The sequence below is a fragment of the Heptranchias perlo genome, chromosome 14, assembly GCF_035084215.1.
Source record: "Heptranchias perlo isolate sHepPer1 chromosome 14, sHepPer1.hap1, whole genome shotgun sequence".
NCBI classification, from domain to species: Eukaryota; Metazoa; Chordata; class Chondrichthyes; order Hexanchiformes; family Hexanchidae; genus Heptranchias; species Heptranchias perlo.
The window spans coordinates 27,360,649-27,375,472 of NC_090338.1; the positions used below are offsets into that span (position 1 = coordinate 27,360,649).

Sequence of the window (14,824 nt, forward strand, 5' to 3'; positions counted from 1 at the left end):
ACAGAGACCTGTAAAATGATTGAGATCATTTGTACGATATATAGGAAACTGAACATTCAAGAGTGTGTAATAAGGTGAGATGCTGAGACCATTTTTGGAGATGGAAAGTGTAGTGGCACTTTGTTGTCAATCTGTACTTGGCAATGTGTTAAAATCGGTAGTGGTGGATTCTGTATCCATACTTTCACTTTGTTGCAAGAATGAAATCAAGAACTAGGCAATGGTTGCATTTGCCCAGTGTGCAGGACATACTGTAGTAAACTCATAAAATATCTGAAACAAGCATGTTGGAATCTTAATGCACTGCATCACAGAATGACAGGACACAGGTTTGGTGTTGTAATCACCCTTGCAATAATTTTCTAATCTATCCAGGCCTATCAGGTATTGCCATGTTGCTTGCCTGGAAATTGTGAGGAAAAATCAAAGTTATTCCAGTCCAATTTTGTGCAATCTTCAGTTGCCGATTAGGGAACAAGTTGCCTACCTCTTCACTGGGAAATGGTGTCTGGCAAAGGGTCAAAAACAGGCAGGAGAAAACTAACTTCAAAATGAAAATGAAAAAAATCCCCACATTATTGAAACGTAACTACATTGAAAATACATTAAAGAGTGTTTGTAATGCCTTGTCTATATTTTCACAGGTGTTCATCATGAGTTTCTGCCTTTTATTCTGATGGGGGGTTTGACAGTGTTGGCAGCAATTCTGGTCTTGTTTCTGCCTGAAACGGTCAATATTCCTCTCCCAGACACCATTGACCAGATGCAGAAAATCAAGTGGTAAGTGTGTACAGCCTTTATGATTCAGTCTTTTTTCTCAATTTTCTGCCATAAGCAACTATATAATGCTTTAATGTAGAAAATGTCCCAAGGTGCTTCATAGCAGAGACAAAAGAGCAAGCATCCATCCTTTATGGGAGTATTAGGAGAGGTGATCAAAAGCCTGGTCAAAGAGATGTGTTCTAAATAGAGGGAGGATAATGCCCCATGATCGCAGTCACAGAAGCAGTGCCTTTGACCAGGGCGATCTCGGTGCTGTGGGCAGGGCAGAAAACGTACTGAAAGTAATCAAATAGGGAATTGTGGAAATGTAACGACAATTACTGGGAGAGGACGACACATTCAAAGAACTTGGACAAGAAAAGTAGGTCAGAAATTGAATCGAGGCTGAGGGGGACAGAGCTGAGTTTTTTGTGATGATGCTGGTTTTGAAGGAAAGAGGGACTGTGTGTGAACAGAGTGAGCTATTACAATGTCGATGAGCATTGAGGCTAGCAAAGGCAGTGGGTGGGAGTAGAGTGAGGAGAGGATCAAGAGGGCAGGAGATGCATCTCATACAAGAGATGAGCTTCTATGAGACCAACCTCTTTGTAACTCCTGATAGAGTATGATTTTACCAAATGCCAACCCTAGTTTCAGAGTTAAATGGTCTTTTTTCAAGTGTGAGCCAGGACAGTGAGTGATGATGGAGTATTTAGCTGTTGGTTCTCATTCGACATCCACATCTACATTTCCAAAAGAGATCACTGGGTAGCAATCAGGACCACGAACCCTTGCCTCCCCCCCCCCACCCCAGCCTGGGACCACTGAGGCTAATGGCAACACCTCCACCACTGTTTCACGTCCCTAATTCAGCACAGATCTGGCAGTGAACCAAGGGTCTCCCGATCTATAGGTCTCAATAGCACAACTGACAGTGGATTTACCTGCAGAACAATGGGCATTATCCATTATAGGAGGAACTAGATGCTATCTGGAGATCCCTCACTACTACTTCCTAAACACATTCACAGTCCTAAGAAGGAAAATAAGCCTAACACTTGATGTTTCCATTTTCCACTCGACCTGCCCATTTAGTGTTGAATATGGATAGTTTGTGCTTGTGCCCCTGCCCACTGAGTTGAGATTGATTTTTCCTACCAGCCTGAGCTTGATTGAAAGATCCCACAGGTGCAAAGCTTGCATTACCATCTTCCCTGCCATCCCATCATGTTTTGTTATTATTTTTTGGCAGCACTATTGAACCAAAGCACCTTGGAACTTTCTCTACGTTAAAGGCACTATATAAATGTTGCTGTTGTTGTGTTTGATTTTTACTAGTGTAAAAAACCATGAAAATATTGCTGAAATACTGAATGTGCCAAGATCCTCATTACTGAATAGAATCAGTAAAAATTAAGCTTCTTGGGCATTTGCTAACATCTGTTTTCAGTACTGCAACTACACAATGCAGAAAACGTTTTTTTTAATTCATTCACGGGATGTGGCGAGGCCAGCATTTATTGCCCATCCCTAATTGCCCTCGAGAAGGTGGTGGTGAGCCGCCTTCTTGAACCGCTGCAGTCCGTGTGGTGACGGTTCTCCCACAGTGCTGTTAGGAAGGGAGTTCCAGGATTTTGACCCAGCGACAATGAAGGAACGGCGATATATTTCCAAGTCGGGATGGTGTGTGACTTGGAGGGGAACATGCAGGTGGTGTTGTTCCCATGCGCCTGCTGCTCTTGTCCTTCTAGGTGGTAGAGGTCGCGGGTTTGGGAGGTGCTGTCGAAGAAGCCTTGGCGAGTTGCTGCAGTGCATCCTGTGGATGGTGCACACTGCAGCCACAGTGCGCCGGTGGTGAAGGGAGTGAATGTTTAGGGTGGTGGATGGGGTGCCAATCAAGCGGGCTGCTTTATCTTGGATGGTGTCGAGCTTCTTGAGTGTTGTTGGAGCTGCACTCATCCAGGCAAGTGGAGAGTATTCCATCACACTCCGACTTGTGCCTTGTAGATGGTGGAAAGGCTTTGGGGAGTCAGGAGGTGAGTCACTCGCCGCAGAATACCCAGCCTCTGACCTGCTCTCGTAGCCACAGTATTTATATGGCTGGTCCAGTTAAGTTTCTGGTCAATGGTGATCCCCAGGATGTTGATGGTGGGGGATTCGGCGATGGTAATGCCGTTGAATGTCAAGGGGAGGTGGTTAGACTCTCTCTTGTTGGAGATGGTCATTGCCTGGCACTTATCTGGCGCGAATGTTACTTGCCACTTATGAGCCCAAGCCTGGATGTTGTCCAGGTCTTGCTGCATGCGGGCTCGGACTGCTTCATTGTGGTAAACAAGGTTGGAGAGCTGCAGGCGCAATCAGCCACATGGGAATATGATGTTGTGGCAATAACGGAGACCTGGCTCAAAAAAGGGCAGGATTGGATACTAAATATTCCTGGATACGAGATGTTCAGGAAAGATAGGGAGGGGAAGAAAGGAGGAGAGATGGCAGTATTGATTAAGGAGAATATTGCAGTGCTGGAGAGAGAGGATGTTAAACTGGACTGGGCTGCCTCAGCATATGATTTTTTAAAGGTTTTCCCCATGGTGATCTGTCTGGTATTTCCTTGGAATCTCCCCAGGACCGTGTGGGAGAGTTCATGGAACTCCTGTGTGCGGGCGACCCACATCCTAATAATCTGTGGCACAGTTATGCATTGGTACAGGAGCACACTCTGTTGTCATACTGCCTGACACTAAATCTTTTTGAATTACTGAAGTAAAACTAATCTGGTATGAAATAAGCGACTGTATCTACCCAGTGAAACATGACGGAAAAGTTTCATTTACGTTCATTCTTTATGACAGTGATTTTTTTTATTCAATTGCAGGTTCAAATGTAGAAGTACTCACAGCAAACGCTACCATTTTAATGAAAATGGAACAACTGGAGAAAACAATTTAGTGGCAATTAAAAGGGAGGAAATTTGACCCAGTTCTGGCCATAGATCTGCAGCAATGGAGAAATGGACACTCATCATTACTTTCCAGTTTACGTCACAGGCTAACAGTATCTCCTGTTAAAATATTCTTAGCAATGCAATCAAGGTACTCAGGGACCATTGTCAAATGCTCAGATCATCAGCGTTCAGCACTATTTGATGCTTCATACAAGGTTTTAGAAAACAAACTCTCTGTATTTTTTACAAGGTCTTTGACAAACAGTTTGGAACTTACCTTACTAATTTATATCTCATTGTCAGTTTATTCAAGGACAATTTCCTGCTGGCAGAGCAATTTTGCTAAAGCAGCACCAGACCCGTGCAATGAACCAAAATGCAGCACCAGACCAGTGAAATCCTTTATGTTAACGCTGTTAGCTATTGCTGTGAACTGTTACTCCTGCTCCATTCCTCTAGTTTCAGTCCGAACTCCCACAGCTGGTATAAAATTGGAAATAGATTATCAGGTTAGGAATATAGGAACAGGAGTCGGTCATTCAGCCTCTCAAGCCTGTTACGCCATTCAATTAGATCATGGCTGATCAGTATCTTAACTCCATTTACCCGCCTTGATTCCATAACCCTTAATACCCTTGCCTAACAAAAATCTATCAATCTCAGATTTGAAATTTTCAATTGACCTAGCTTCAACAACTTTTTGGGGGAGAGAGTTCCAGATTTCCAATATCCTTTGTGTGAAGACGTGCTTTCTGACATCACTTCTGAACTACCTAGCTCTAATTTTAAGGTTATGCCCCTTTGTTAAGGTTATGCCCCCACCAAAGGAAATAGTTTCTCTCTATCTACCCTATCAAATCCTTTAATCATCTTAAATACCTCAATTAGATTACCCCTTAATATTCTATACTCGAGGGAATACAAGCCTAGTCTACACAAACTGTCCTCATAATTTAACCCTTTTAGCCCCGGTATCGTTCTGGTGAATCTGTGCTGCACCAACTTCAAGGCCATATATATCCTTCCTGAGGTGCGAGACCCAGAATTGAACACAGTACTCCAGATGGGGTCTAACCAGAACTTTATATAACTTTTACATAACATCTACTCCTTTGTATTCGAGCCCCCCTGAGATACAGGACAACATTCCATTAGCCTTTTAATTTTTTTTTGTACTGTCCACTAGCTTATAGTGATCTCTGGATGGACCCCTAAATATCTCTGCTCCTCCACAGTTCCTAGCTTCTCACCATTTAGGAAATACTCTGATCTATCTTACTTAGGTCCAAAGTGGATGACCTCACACTTCCCCACATTGAACTCCATCTGCCACAGTTTTGTCCACTTGCTTAATCTATCAATGTCCCTTTGCAACTTTCTGCTCCCATCTACACTATTTACTCTGCCACTTAACTAAGTGTATCAGCTAACATGGATCTACGACTCTCTATTCCTTTGTCTAAGTTATTTATAAATATAGTGAAAAGTTGAGACCCAAGTACTAATCCCTGGGGGGCACCATTAGTCACGTACTGCCAATTGGAGTGCATACCCATTATCTCTGTCTCCTATCTCCTATTCAATTCTCTACCCATGTCAATAGGTTACCTCCAATTCCATGCACTCTCATTTTTGTTAACAGTCTCTTGGGTAGAACTTTATCGAATGTCTTCTGGAAGTCCATATTAGCAACATCCATAGACACTCCCTTATTTATCACTTTAGTTACCGCCTCAAAAAATTGAACTAGATTATTTAGATATGACATGCCCTTACAAATTCATGCTGGCTGTCTGACCAGTTCATATTTGTCCAAGTGCTCAGTCACTCTGTCCCTAATAACAGATCCAAGTAACTTCCCCACAACAGACGTTAGATTAATAGGCCTATAATTTTCTAGTTTATCTCCTACTCTTCATAAATAATGGCGTGAAATTGGCAATTTTCCAATCCAATAGAACAATTCTGGAAGATCATAACTACAGCATCTACAATTCCCTCATCTACTTCTTTTAATACCTTGGGCTGGAAACCATCAAGTCCTGGAGTTTTATCTATCTTTAGTCTTATTATTTTCTCCATTACCATTTTTTTTACTTATTTTAATTCCAACAAGTTCCTCCCCTTGATTTAGTTTTAGTTTTCCTCGTATCTCTGGTACTTTATCCTCTTCCTCTAGTGAAGATTGAATCAAGTAAGTATTTAGCAAGTCTGTCATTTCTTGATTTTCAATTACGATATCACCTGGGTCTGACTTTAAGGGACCCACATTACACTTAGCCAACCTCCATCTCGTAATATACTTGTAAAAACCTTTAATGTTGTCCTTAACATCCCTCACAAGTTTTTTTCTCATATTCACTTTTGCAGCTCCAACTATTTTCTTTGTATCCCTTTGCTATTCTTTATATCTGTCCCATTCTGTGGGATCTCCACTGTTCTTTGCATTTGTATAAGCCATCTCCTTTAGTTTTGTATTATCTCTCACTTCTTTTGTTGACCAGGGTTGTCTAATTATACACCGAGAGCTCTTACCCTTTAGGGGTATGTACAGGACTTGTATTGAACCAAATACTTCTTTGAACACCTCCCACTGTTCATCTGTATTTTTACCCATTAACAGTGCTGCCCAGTCTATTGTGGTCAATTCTGCCTCATCCCTTCAAAGACAACCTTACCTAAATTTAAAACCTTGATTCATGACTCACCCGTCTCCCTCTCAAACCTAATATTGAATTCAGTCATGTTATGATCACTGTTAGCTAGATGTTCCCTTACTGTTAGATCGTCAACTAACTCTGGCTCATTACTCACCACTAAATCTAGTATGGCCTGTTCTCTTGTTGATTCAAGAACATATTGTTCCAGAAAACTGCCTCGAATACATTCAAGACATTCACCGCCTTTGGGACTTGAGCTGTTCTGCTTCTCCCAGTCTATGTGAAAATTAAAGTCTCCCATTATAACCTTTCTGCTTTTGCAACAAGCTTCTCTGATCTCCGTACTTATGCATCCCGCTACTTTATCACTGCTATCAGTAAGTCTGTAGACAACTTGTACCAAAGTCTTGTATCTTTTTCTATTCCTCAATTCTACCCAGAGCGTTTCTACAGCCTGCTCACCCTTACTGATACCCCCTCTTCTAATGCTGTAATAATGTCCTTTATCAATATTGCTGCTCGTCTTCCTTTTCCAGTTCCCCTGACCTTATAACCTTATAACCTGGAATATTTATCTCCCAGTCATGCCCAGCTTGTAATCAGGACTCCATGATAGCCACTACATTGTACCCTTTAAGCTGGATTTACGCTTCTAATTCACTTGTTTTATTCTTTATGCTACTTGAATTTGTGTATAGAACTCCTATTTAGCCAACAGACCTTTATGCCCTGAAGCTGTTTCTCTCACACTTTTTAACTTACCGGATTTCTTGTTTTTCCTCACTCCTGTTGTATTTTTATCAGTTATTTTGTTATTATTTCCTATATTTTTTTCTGAACCTGAACTATTTATATCACCTTTAACACTATTTATGATCTGGACTTTGCTCTTGTCCCTTTTTCTCACCTTTCGGCTATTTTCACTTTTATTTGTATTTCTTCCTCAGCCCTCCCCATTCTTTATTGGTTTAAAGTACTTTCTACAACCTTATTTATCCTTTCAGCTAGGACTTTGGTCCCATTCCAGTTCAGGTGCAGCCCGTGGTACAGTTCCTCCTGTCCCAGTACTTGTACCAGTGTCCCATGTAATACAGCCCCTCTTTCCCACACCAATCTTTCAGCCACGTATTTGCTTTCCTGATCTGTTTTGTCCCTATGCCAATATGCACGTGGCTCACTTATAATCCCAAGATTATTACCCTCGAGGTCCTGCTTTTTAATTTAGCTCCTAGCTCCTGAGGCAGGACTTCCTCCCTGTTCTTCCCCATGTCATTGGTCCCAACATGGACCAAAACCACTGGATATTCCCCCTCCCTTTCCAAGTTCCTGTCCTGTTACTCCGAGATATCCTTTACCCTGGCACACGTCCTCCTGGACTCTTAATTGCAACTGCAGAGGATGTTATCTATCCCCCTAATTATTGAATTCCCTATGACGACAACCTTTCTATTCTGCTCCTCCCCACCTTGATCTGCCTCCTGCTCCATGGTGTCATGGTTAGCATTCTGGGCACCCTCCCTGCAGCCTTCACCCTTATCCTCACAAGTAGCAAGTACATCGTACCTGTTGGATAGGACCAGTATCTGCGGGACCTCCTTCTCTGCCTCCTCTTTTCCCCCTACTCTGCAGACTGACAGTCACATTCTCCCCTTCCTGCACCTGGACTTTCTGAGGTGTGACTGTACCCTGGAGAAAACTATCCGGATATTCCTCCCCTTCCTTATGTGTCGGAGTGTTTCCAACTCGTACTCCAGCTCAATGACTCTGAGCCGGAATGTCTCAAGACAGAGACATTTCCTACAGGTGTTGTCATCTGGGATAATCTCTCTGTCCACAAAGTCCCACATATTGCTGTCCTGACACACTGCCTGTGCTGCCATTTCTAACCTTTATTTATTTATTTGTTTATTGTTAACAGTAATTTATTGCGAGAACTATTAGAATCTCTTGAGGTCTCAGTTATATTTCGTAGCTTGATTTCAAATTAACTAGTAATTAGTTACACTGATTATTTATTTACTTATTCAACAATTTATTAAAAGTTGTTAAAATTTGATAAAGTTTAAATTAAACACTTAGTTTAAATTCCTCGGACTCCGCCACTCCTCCTTTGCGCTGCCTATGATGTCACTTTTTTAGATTTTTTTTCCAGTGTTTGTGTTACTGCAGCTCTGCTCCGCACATTTTAAATGATGGGCTCTTCTGCTGCTGTTACTTTTAAATGCCTTGCTTTCCTGCTTTTTTTAAATGATGATACAGGGAGAAGAGATTTAAAATCAGCAGTGGGGGTCAGGACTGAAGTTTGGAGAAATAGTTGTCCTTTAAAGAGCACAATATTGGAGAAATGGAGTAATAGTCAATAAAAATATTCTGGTTGAGATGCGAAAGAACAGGAAAGGTTGTATTGGTGGATAATGACGTAAAGGTGAGAATTTTGGTGGTTAGATGCATGATAATTTTGACCATAACCTTATAAAAAAAAGAACGATAAATATTTTGGTGGAAGTTTCGGGATTATCTTAGACATAGCACAAATTATAAACTAGTATTTACGATGCTTTTCTTTGAACATAAATCATACTCCTGAACAAGATTTGGACATGTGCCTGCAGTCATTGTTAGATTGCGAATGCAATCCTTGATGATGTTCAGTTCAGTTATACTGCACTTTATTTATTTTATTCTTTTTCTTAAATTATTCTTTTGCTTGTTGATCTCAGGATGAGAATTTATTTTCCTCGATAGGAAGCAAGATTATTAAATCTACAATTATGGATTGATGAGTGTAAGTAATAAGGCTGTAATCGAGGGCTATGGTTGTTAATCTAAATTACAGGAGTGAGATGCGAGCGATTTATAGAATTCAGTGAAACTCCTTGATTTTATTCAGTATCTCATTTCTTTTATTAATCTGGTCTCACTAACAATTGAGATGATACTAATAGAAGACCACATGGAATTATTGTCACAGAATTCACAAGTGGGTCCAAAAGTAGGCATAGATGGGTGCTTCGGGTGAATAGCTTTTCTATGTTTGTACATTTTTTCATTCTGCATAAAAATGTTACAGTTTTGAGGCAAAATTATTGGGCTCTTGTGACCATAATAGAGTTTGCTCCAAGTGATTTCCTCATGAGTGAATATATCTCCTGTGTGAATAGAAATTGAAATCCTCTTTAATTCAAATAAATATTGTTTACCAATAAATGAAGTCTCTCCTGACTGTTTTAAATGATTGTAAGGAATCTTACAACACCAGGTTGTAGTCCAACTGTTTTATTTGAAAATCACAAGCTTTCAGAGGCTTTCTCCTTCATCAGGATTCCATGGAAGGTTACCGCATTTATAGTCAGAGAACAATACCTGGTGATTACAGATAATCTTTCCAACTGCCCGTTGTCAAGGCAATCAAAGTGTTCAGACAGAGTGATGTTACCAACAGGACCCATTAATGACTTGGATATGAAGTCCATTAATGACTTGGATATGAATGTAAAAGGTATGATCAGTAAGTTCGCTGATGATACAAAAATTGGTAGGGTGGTAAATAGCGAGGAGGATAGCCTCAGTCTGCAGGACGATATAGATGGGTTGGTCAGATGGGCGGAACAGTGGCAAATGGAATTTAACCCGGAAAAGTGCGAGGTGATGCACTTTGGAGGGACTAACAAGGCAAGGGAATACACAATGAATGGGAGGACCCTAGGCAAGACAGAGGGTCAGAGGGATCTTGGTGTGCAAGTTCACAGATCCCTGAAGGCGGCGGAACAGGTAGATAAGGTGGTAAAGAAGGCATATGGGATACTTGCCTTTATTAGCCGAGGCATAGACTATAAGAGCAAGGAGGTTATGATGGAGCTGTATAAAACACTGGTTAGGCCACAGCTGGAGTACTGTGTGCAGTTCTGGTCGCCACACTACAGGAAGGATGTGATCGCTTTGGAGAGGGTGCAGAGGAGATTCACCAGGATGTTACCAGGGCTGGAGTGCTTCAGCTATGAAGAGAGACTGGGAAGATTGGGTTTGTTTTCCTTGGAGCAGAGGAGGCTGAGGGGGGACATGATTGAGGTGTACAAAATTATGAGGGGCACAGATAGGATGGATACTAAGGAGCTTTTTCCGTTCGTTGAGGGTTCTATAACAAGGGGACATAGATTCAAGGTAAAAGGCGGGAGGTTTAGAGGGGATTTGAGAAAGAACTTTTTCACCCAGAGGGTGGTTGGAGTCTGGAACTCACTGTCTGAAAGGGTTGTGGAGGCAGGAACCCTCACAACATTCAAGAAGCATTTGGAGGAGCACTTGAAATGCCACAGCATACAAGGCTACGGACCAAATGCTGGAATATGGGATTAGAGTAGACAGGGCTGATGGCCAGCGCGGACACGATGGGCCGAAGGGCCTCTATCCGTGCTGTATAACTCTATGACTCTATGACTCTGAGGACCCCCGAATACACAAACGGCCAGAACAAAAGACAGACAGAGAGAGAGAGAGAAACATCCGAAAGGAAGAGAAAGACAGAGAATGACCCGTTGTGTTAAAAACAGATAACTTTTTTTCGCTGGTGGGGTTACGTATAGCGTGACATGAACCCAAGATCCCGGTTGAGGCCGTCCTCATGGGTGCGGAACTTGGCGATCAATTTCTGTTCGACGATTTTGCGTTGTCGTGTGTCTCGAAGGCCGCCTTGGAGAACGCTTACCCGAAGACCGGTGGCTGAATGTCCTTGACTGCTGAAGTGTTCCCCGACTGGGAGGGAAACCTCCTGTCTGGCGATTGTTGCGCAGTGTCCGTTCATCCGTTGTCGCAGTGTCTGCATGGTCTCGCCAATGTACCATGCTCCGGGGCATCCTTTCCTGCAACGTATGAGGTTGACAACATTGGCCGAGTCACAGGAGTATGAACCATGTACCTGGTGGGTGGTGTCCTCTCGTGTGACGGTGGTGTCTGTGTCGATGATCTGGCATGTCTTGCAGAGGTTGCTGTGGCAGGGTTGTGTGGTGTCGTGGACGCTGTTCTCCTGAAAGCTGGGTAATTTGCTGCGAATGATGGTCTGTTTGAGGTTGGGTAGCTGTTTGAAGGCGAGTAGTGGAGGTGTGGGGATGGCCTTAGCGAGGTGTTCATCGTCATCCATGACATGTTGATGGCTGCGGAGAACATGGCGTAGTTTCTCCGCTCCGGGGAAGTACTGGACGACGAAGGGTACTCTGTTGGTTGCGTCCCGTGTTAGTCTTCTGAGAAGGTCTATGCGATTTTTCGCTGTGGCCCGTCGGAACTGTCGATCGACGAGTCGAGCGTCATATCCCGTTCTTACGAGGGCGTCTTTCAGCGTCTGCAGGTGTCCATCGCGTTCCTCCTCGTCTGAGCAGATCCTGTGTATTCGCAGGGCCTGTCAATAGGGGATGGCCTCTTTGACGTGGTTAGGGCGGGAGCTGGAAAAGTGGAGCATCGTGAGGTTGTCCATGGGCTTGCGGTAGAGTGAGGTGCTCAGGTGCCCGTCTTTGATGGAGATTCGTGTGTCCAAGAAAGAAACCGATTCTGAGGAGTAGTCCATCACCGGCATCTCCACATCATGTTTTAAATGAAATTAAGCACTGCGCAGAGGCATTTCTATCTTTATTCCATTTATGCGAAGTTATTGCTCAGGTTGTTGGCTAGCTGTGCACTCACCTTTCTGCAAATACTAACCTTATTCATTTCCACACTATCCTCTATTTGTTGATACACAGACATACCTTTGGGAATCTTCCAATATGTTAGTGCTGAATCCCACATAATAGCACAAACCCTTCTATCCCATCGTCATACACTATGGTTCCAATGCAATAACGTCAGGACTGCAGCTTTTCAGACAGTGCCTGCTCCCGCACTGCAATGAGGTGGCCTCATGCTGTAATGCAAGGTCAGCTCACTAATATATCATGGTGCTCCTGGCACACTACACACAACATACTGTATGGGTCAGGAGTGGAAAATAGGGTGCAACAGCTCTTAAAGCCATCCTGGGTAGGGGGTGGGGGGAGGGGAGGAGGGGGAATGGTGGGGGAATAGTGGGATAGCTGGTGCAAGTTCCAGAACTCAAAGTGAAAAGATTTATACAAAGCTGCTTTGGAGGTTCTGCAGTGTAAGGTCCCTGAAAGAATGATGGTGCTTTTCAGAGTTAAGGGCTACCCTCCTGGCTAGAGGAGTGCTAGAGCAGCCAGGATGAAGATAGTGGGAAAAGTCAGTGTTGTCTCACGTGTGCACCAAATTTAGGAGGGACAAATTTTGCAGGTCTCTGGAAGATTGCCAATGTAAGTACATTGTATATGGTGCTTAATTGTACAATGTTGCCTTAAAATGCATCTTGACAACATTTCACTGTAAGCGTGTTGCAGCATCGGAGGAAGAATGTTCTGGCAAATGGTCATGTGCTTTCTAAATGCATAGGTATGCCCTGATTTTAAAAGGCCATTGTGCACTGCTGCCATGACAAAACATTTGCCCTATGTCCCACTAAGTGTGGAAAATAACGGCATGCACACTGCCAATACAAAGTACCTGCATGCTGCATGTTCACAAATTCACTGGAAGTGACTGCTGCCTTGAACACATGAGTGACACACATCTCTCACATTACTTATTGTAACATCTGTCCCTCTTTGATCTGCTTGTAGGAGAAGGCCTAAACAACCAGCAGCAGTATCTGCAGATGGAAGTAGATGGCTGTCAGTTAACAAATGACCTTTGGCTGCTTATGAGGAAAGAACACTGTAGATTCTGGGCATTGAGGCAATAGAGTGAGTGGGTGAGGGTAACATCGTAGAGTTCACCCTTACTCATGGCTGCTCTTACCCTTTGCTGTTCATTGTTTATCTCTTTACTCACTTCCTCATTTACACCCCCACCAAGGCATACACTGCAGCATAATATACTAGAATGCATTGACATGTATGCTCTTTTTCAAGGGTGTACTACTGTATAACATCATTTCTTTGGTTACTCCTGTAGGTTCCCAAAAGGAGAAAATGGAAGAGCTCAATGTGGCGACTCAATTCAGTACCTCACCGCATCCTGGATCACCCATTCCTAACAATGGCGAGCACCATCACAGATACGCCAACTCTGAGGAGAGGCTGGGTGGTGTCAATTAGTCAGCTTCAGAAAGGAGAATTTGGTATCCATGGCTGGTTTGAGGGCTCCTTCAGCTGCAGATTTCACAGTACTGCCTACAGCCACAGTTTGGTCACTCAGTATTAGCAGCTCATGCAATCAACTGTGAGTGTGTCAAGCAACCTACATAATGTGCGTCTGTCTATGGAAAAATCCACAATCAGCAGCGACGCTATGCTACTTGAACATCTGACTGATTTATAGTCGGCCATGGAGAGCATGGCCAATCTAAGGCCCTCTGCAGTGAAGCTGCCCTCAAAAGACTCCTAAGCTCAGACATAGCTTCCATCACAAATTCTTTGACTAAAGCTCCACAAATTTTGGGCTAAAACCCATTACAATCTACTTTATCTGGATTCACCATTATGAGGAATCAGACTGAGCCAGCAGAGGAATAGATTTAGGAATGTGGTGCAGATGGGGCAGGCAGTGGAATCGTCTGCCCGGTGTAATTATAGAATCAAAGAATCATAGAATGGTTACAGCACAGAAGGAGGCTTTTTTGAAAGGCTTGATTGAAACTGCTTCCACCACCCTTTCAGGCAGCGCATTCCAGATCATAACTAATCACTGCATAAAAAAGTTTATCCTCATGTCGCCCGCCTTTGGTTCTTTTGCCAATCACCGTAAATCTGTGTCCTGTGGTTCTCAAACCTTCCGCCAATGGGAACAGTTTCTCTCTATTTACTTTTTCTAAACCCTTCATGATTTTGAACACTTCTTTCAAATCTCCTCTTAACCTTCTCTGCTCTAAGGAGGACAACCCCAGCTTCTCCAGTCTATCCACGTAACTGAAGTCCATCACCCCTGGAACCATTCTAGTAAATCTTTTCTGCACCTTCTCACCTTCACATCCTTCCTAAAGTGTGGTGCCCAGAAGTGGACACAATTCTCCAGTTGTAGCCAAACCAGTGTTTTATAAAGGTTCAACATAACTTCCTTGCTTTTGTACTCTATGCCACTATTTATAAAGCCCAAGATCGAGTATGCTTTCTTAACTGCTTTCTGAACCTGTCCTGCCACCTTCAAAGATTTGTGCACATATACACACAGGTCTCTCTATTCCTGCACCCCCTTTAGAATTGTACCATTTAGTTTATATTGCCTCTCCTCATTCTTCCTACCACTTTGCACTTCTCTGCATTAAATTTCACCTGCCATGTGTTCGCCCATTCCACCAGCCTGTCTATGACCTCTTGAAGTCTATTATCATCCTCCTCACTGTTTACTACAGTTCCAAGTTTTGTGTCATCTGCAAATTATGAAATTGTGCCCAGTACACCCAAGTCCAAGTCATTAATATAGAACA

The 14,824-nt window shown here is 43.0% G+C and overlaps 1 protein-coding gene across 1 annotated transcript in view; it reads left to right on the forward strand.

The window, feature by feature from the left end:
• Positions 1-9,570, forward strand: part of LOC137332378 (organic cation/carnitine transporter 2-like) — a 75,677-nt gene extending 66,107 nt beyond the window's left edge. The window contains exons 9-10 of the mRNA XM_067996156.1: positions 645-780; positions 3,635-9,570. Of these exons, the coding sequence (XP_067852257.1) occupies positions 645-780; positions 3,635-3,734 (236 nt within the window). The 3' untranslated portion in view covers positions 3,735-9,570. The remainder of the gene's footprint in view (positions 1-644; positions 781-3,634) is intronic.
• The last annotated feature ends 5,254 nt before the right edge of the window (positions 9,571-14,824 follow it).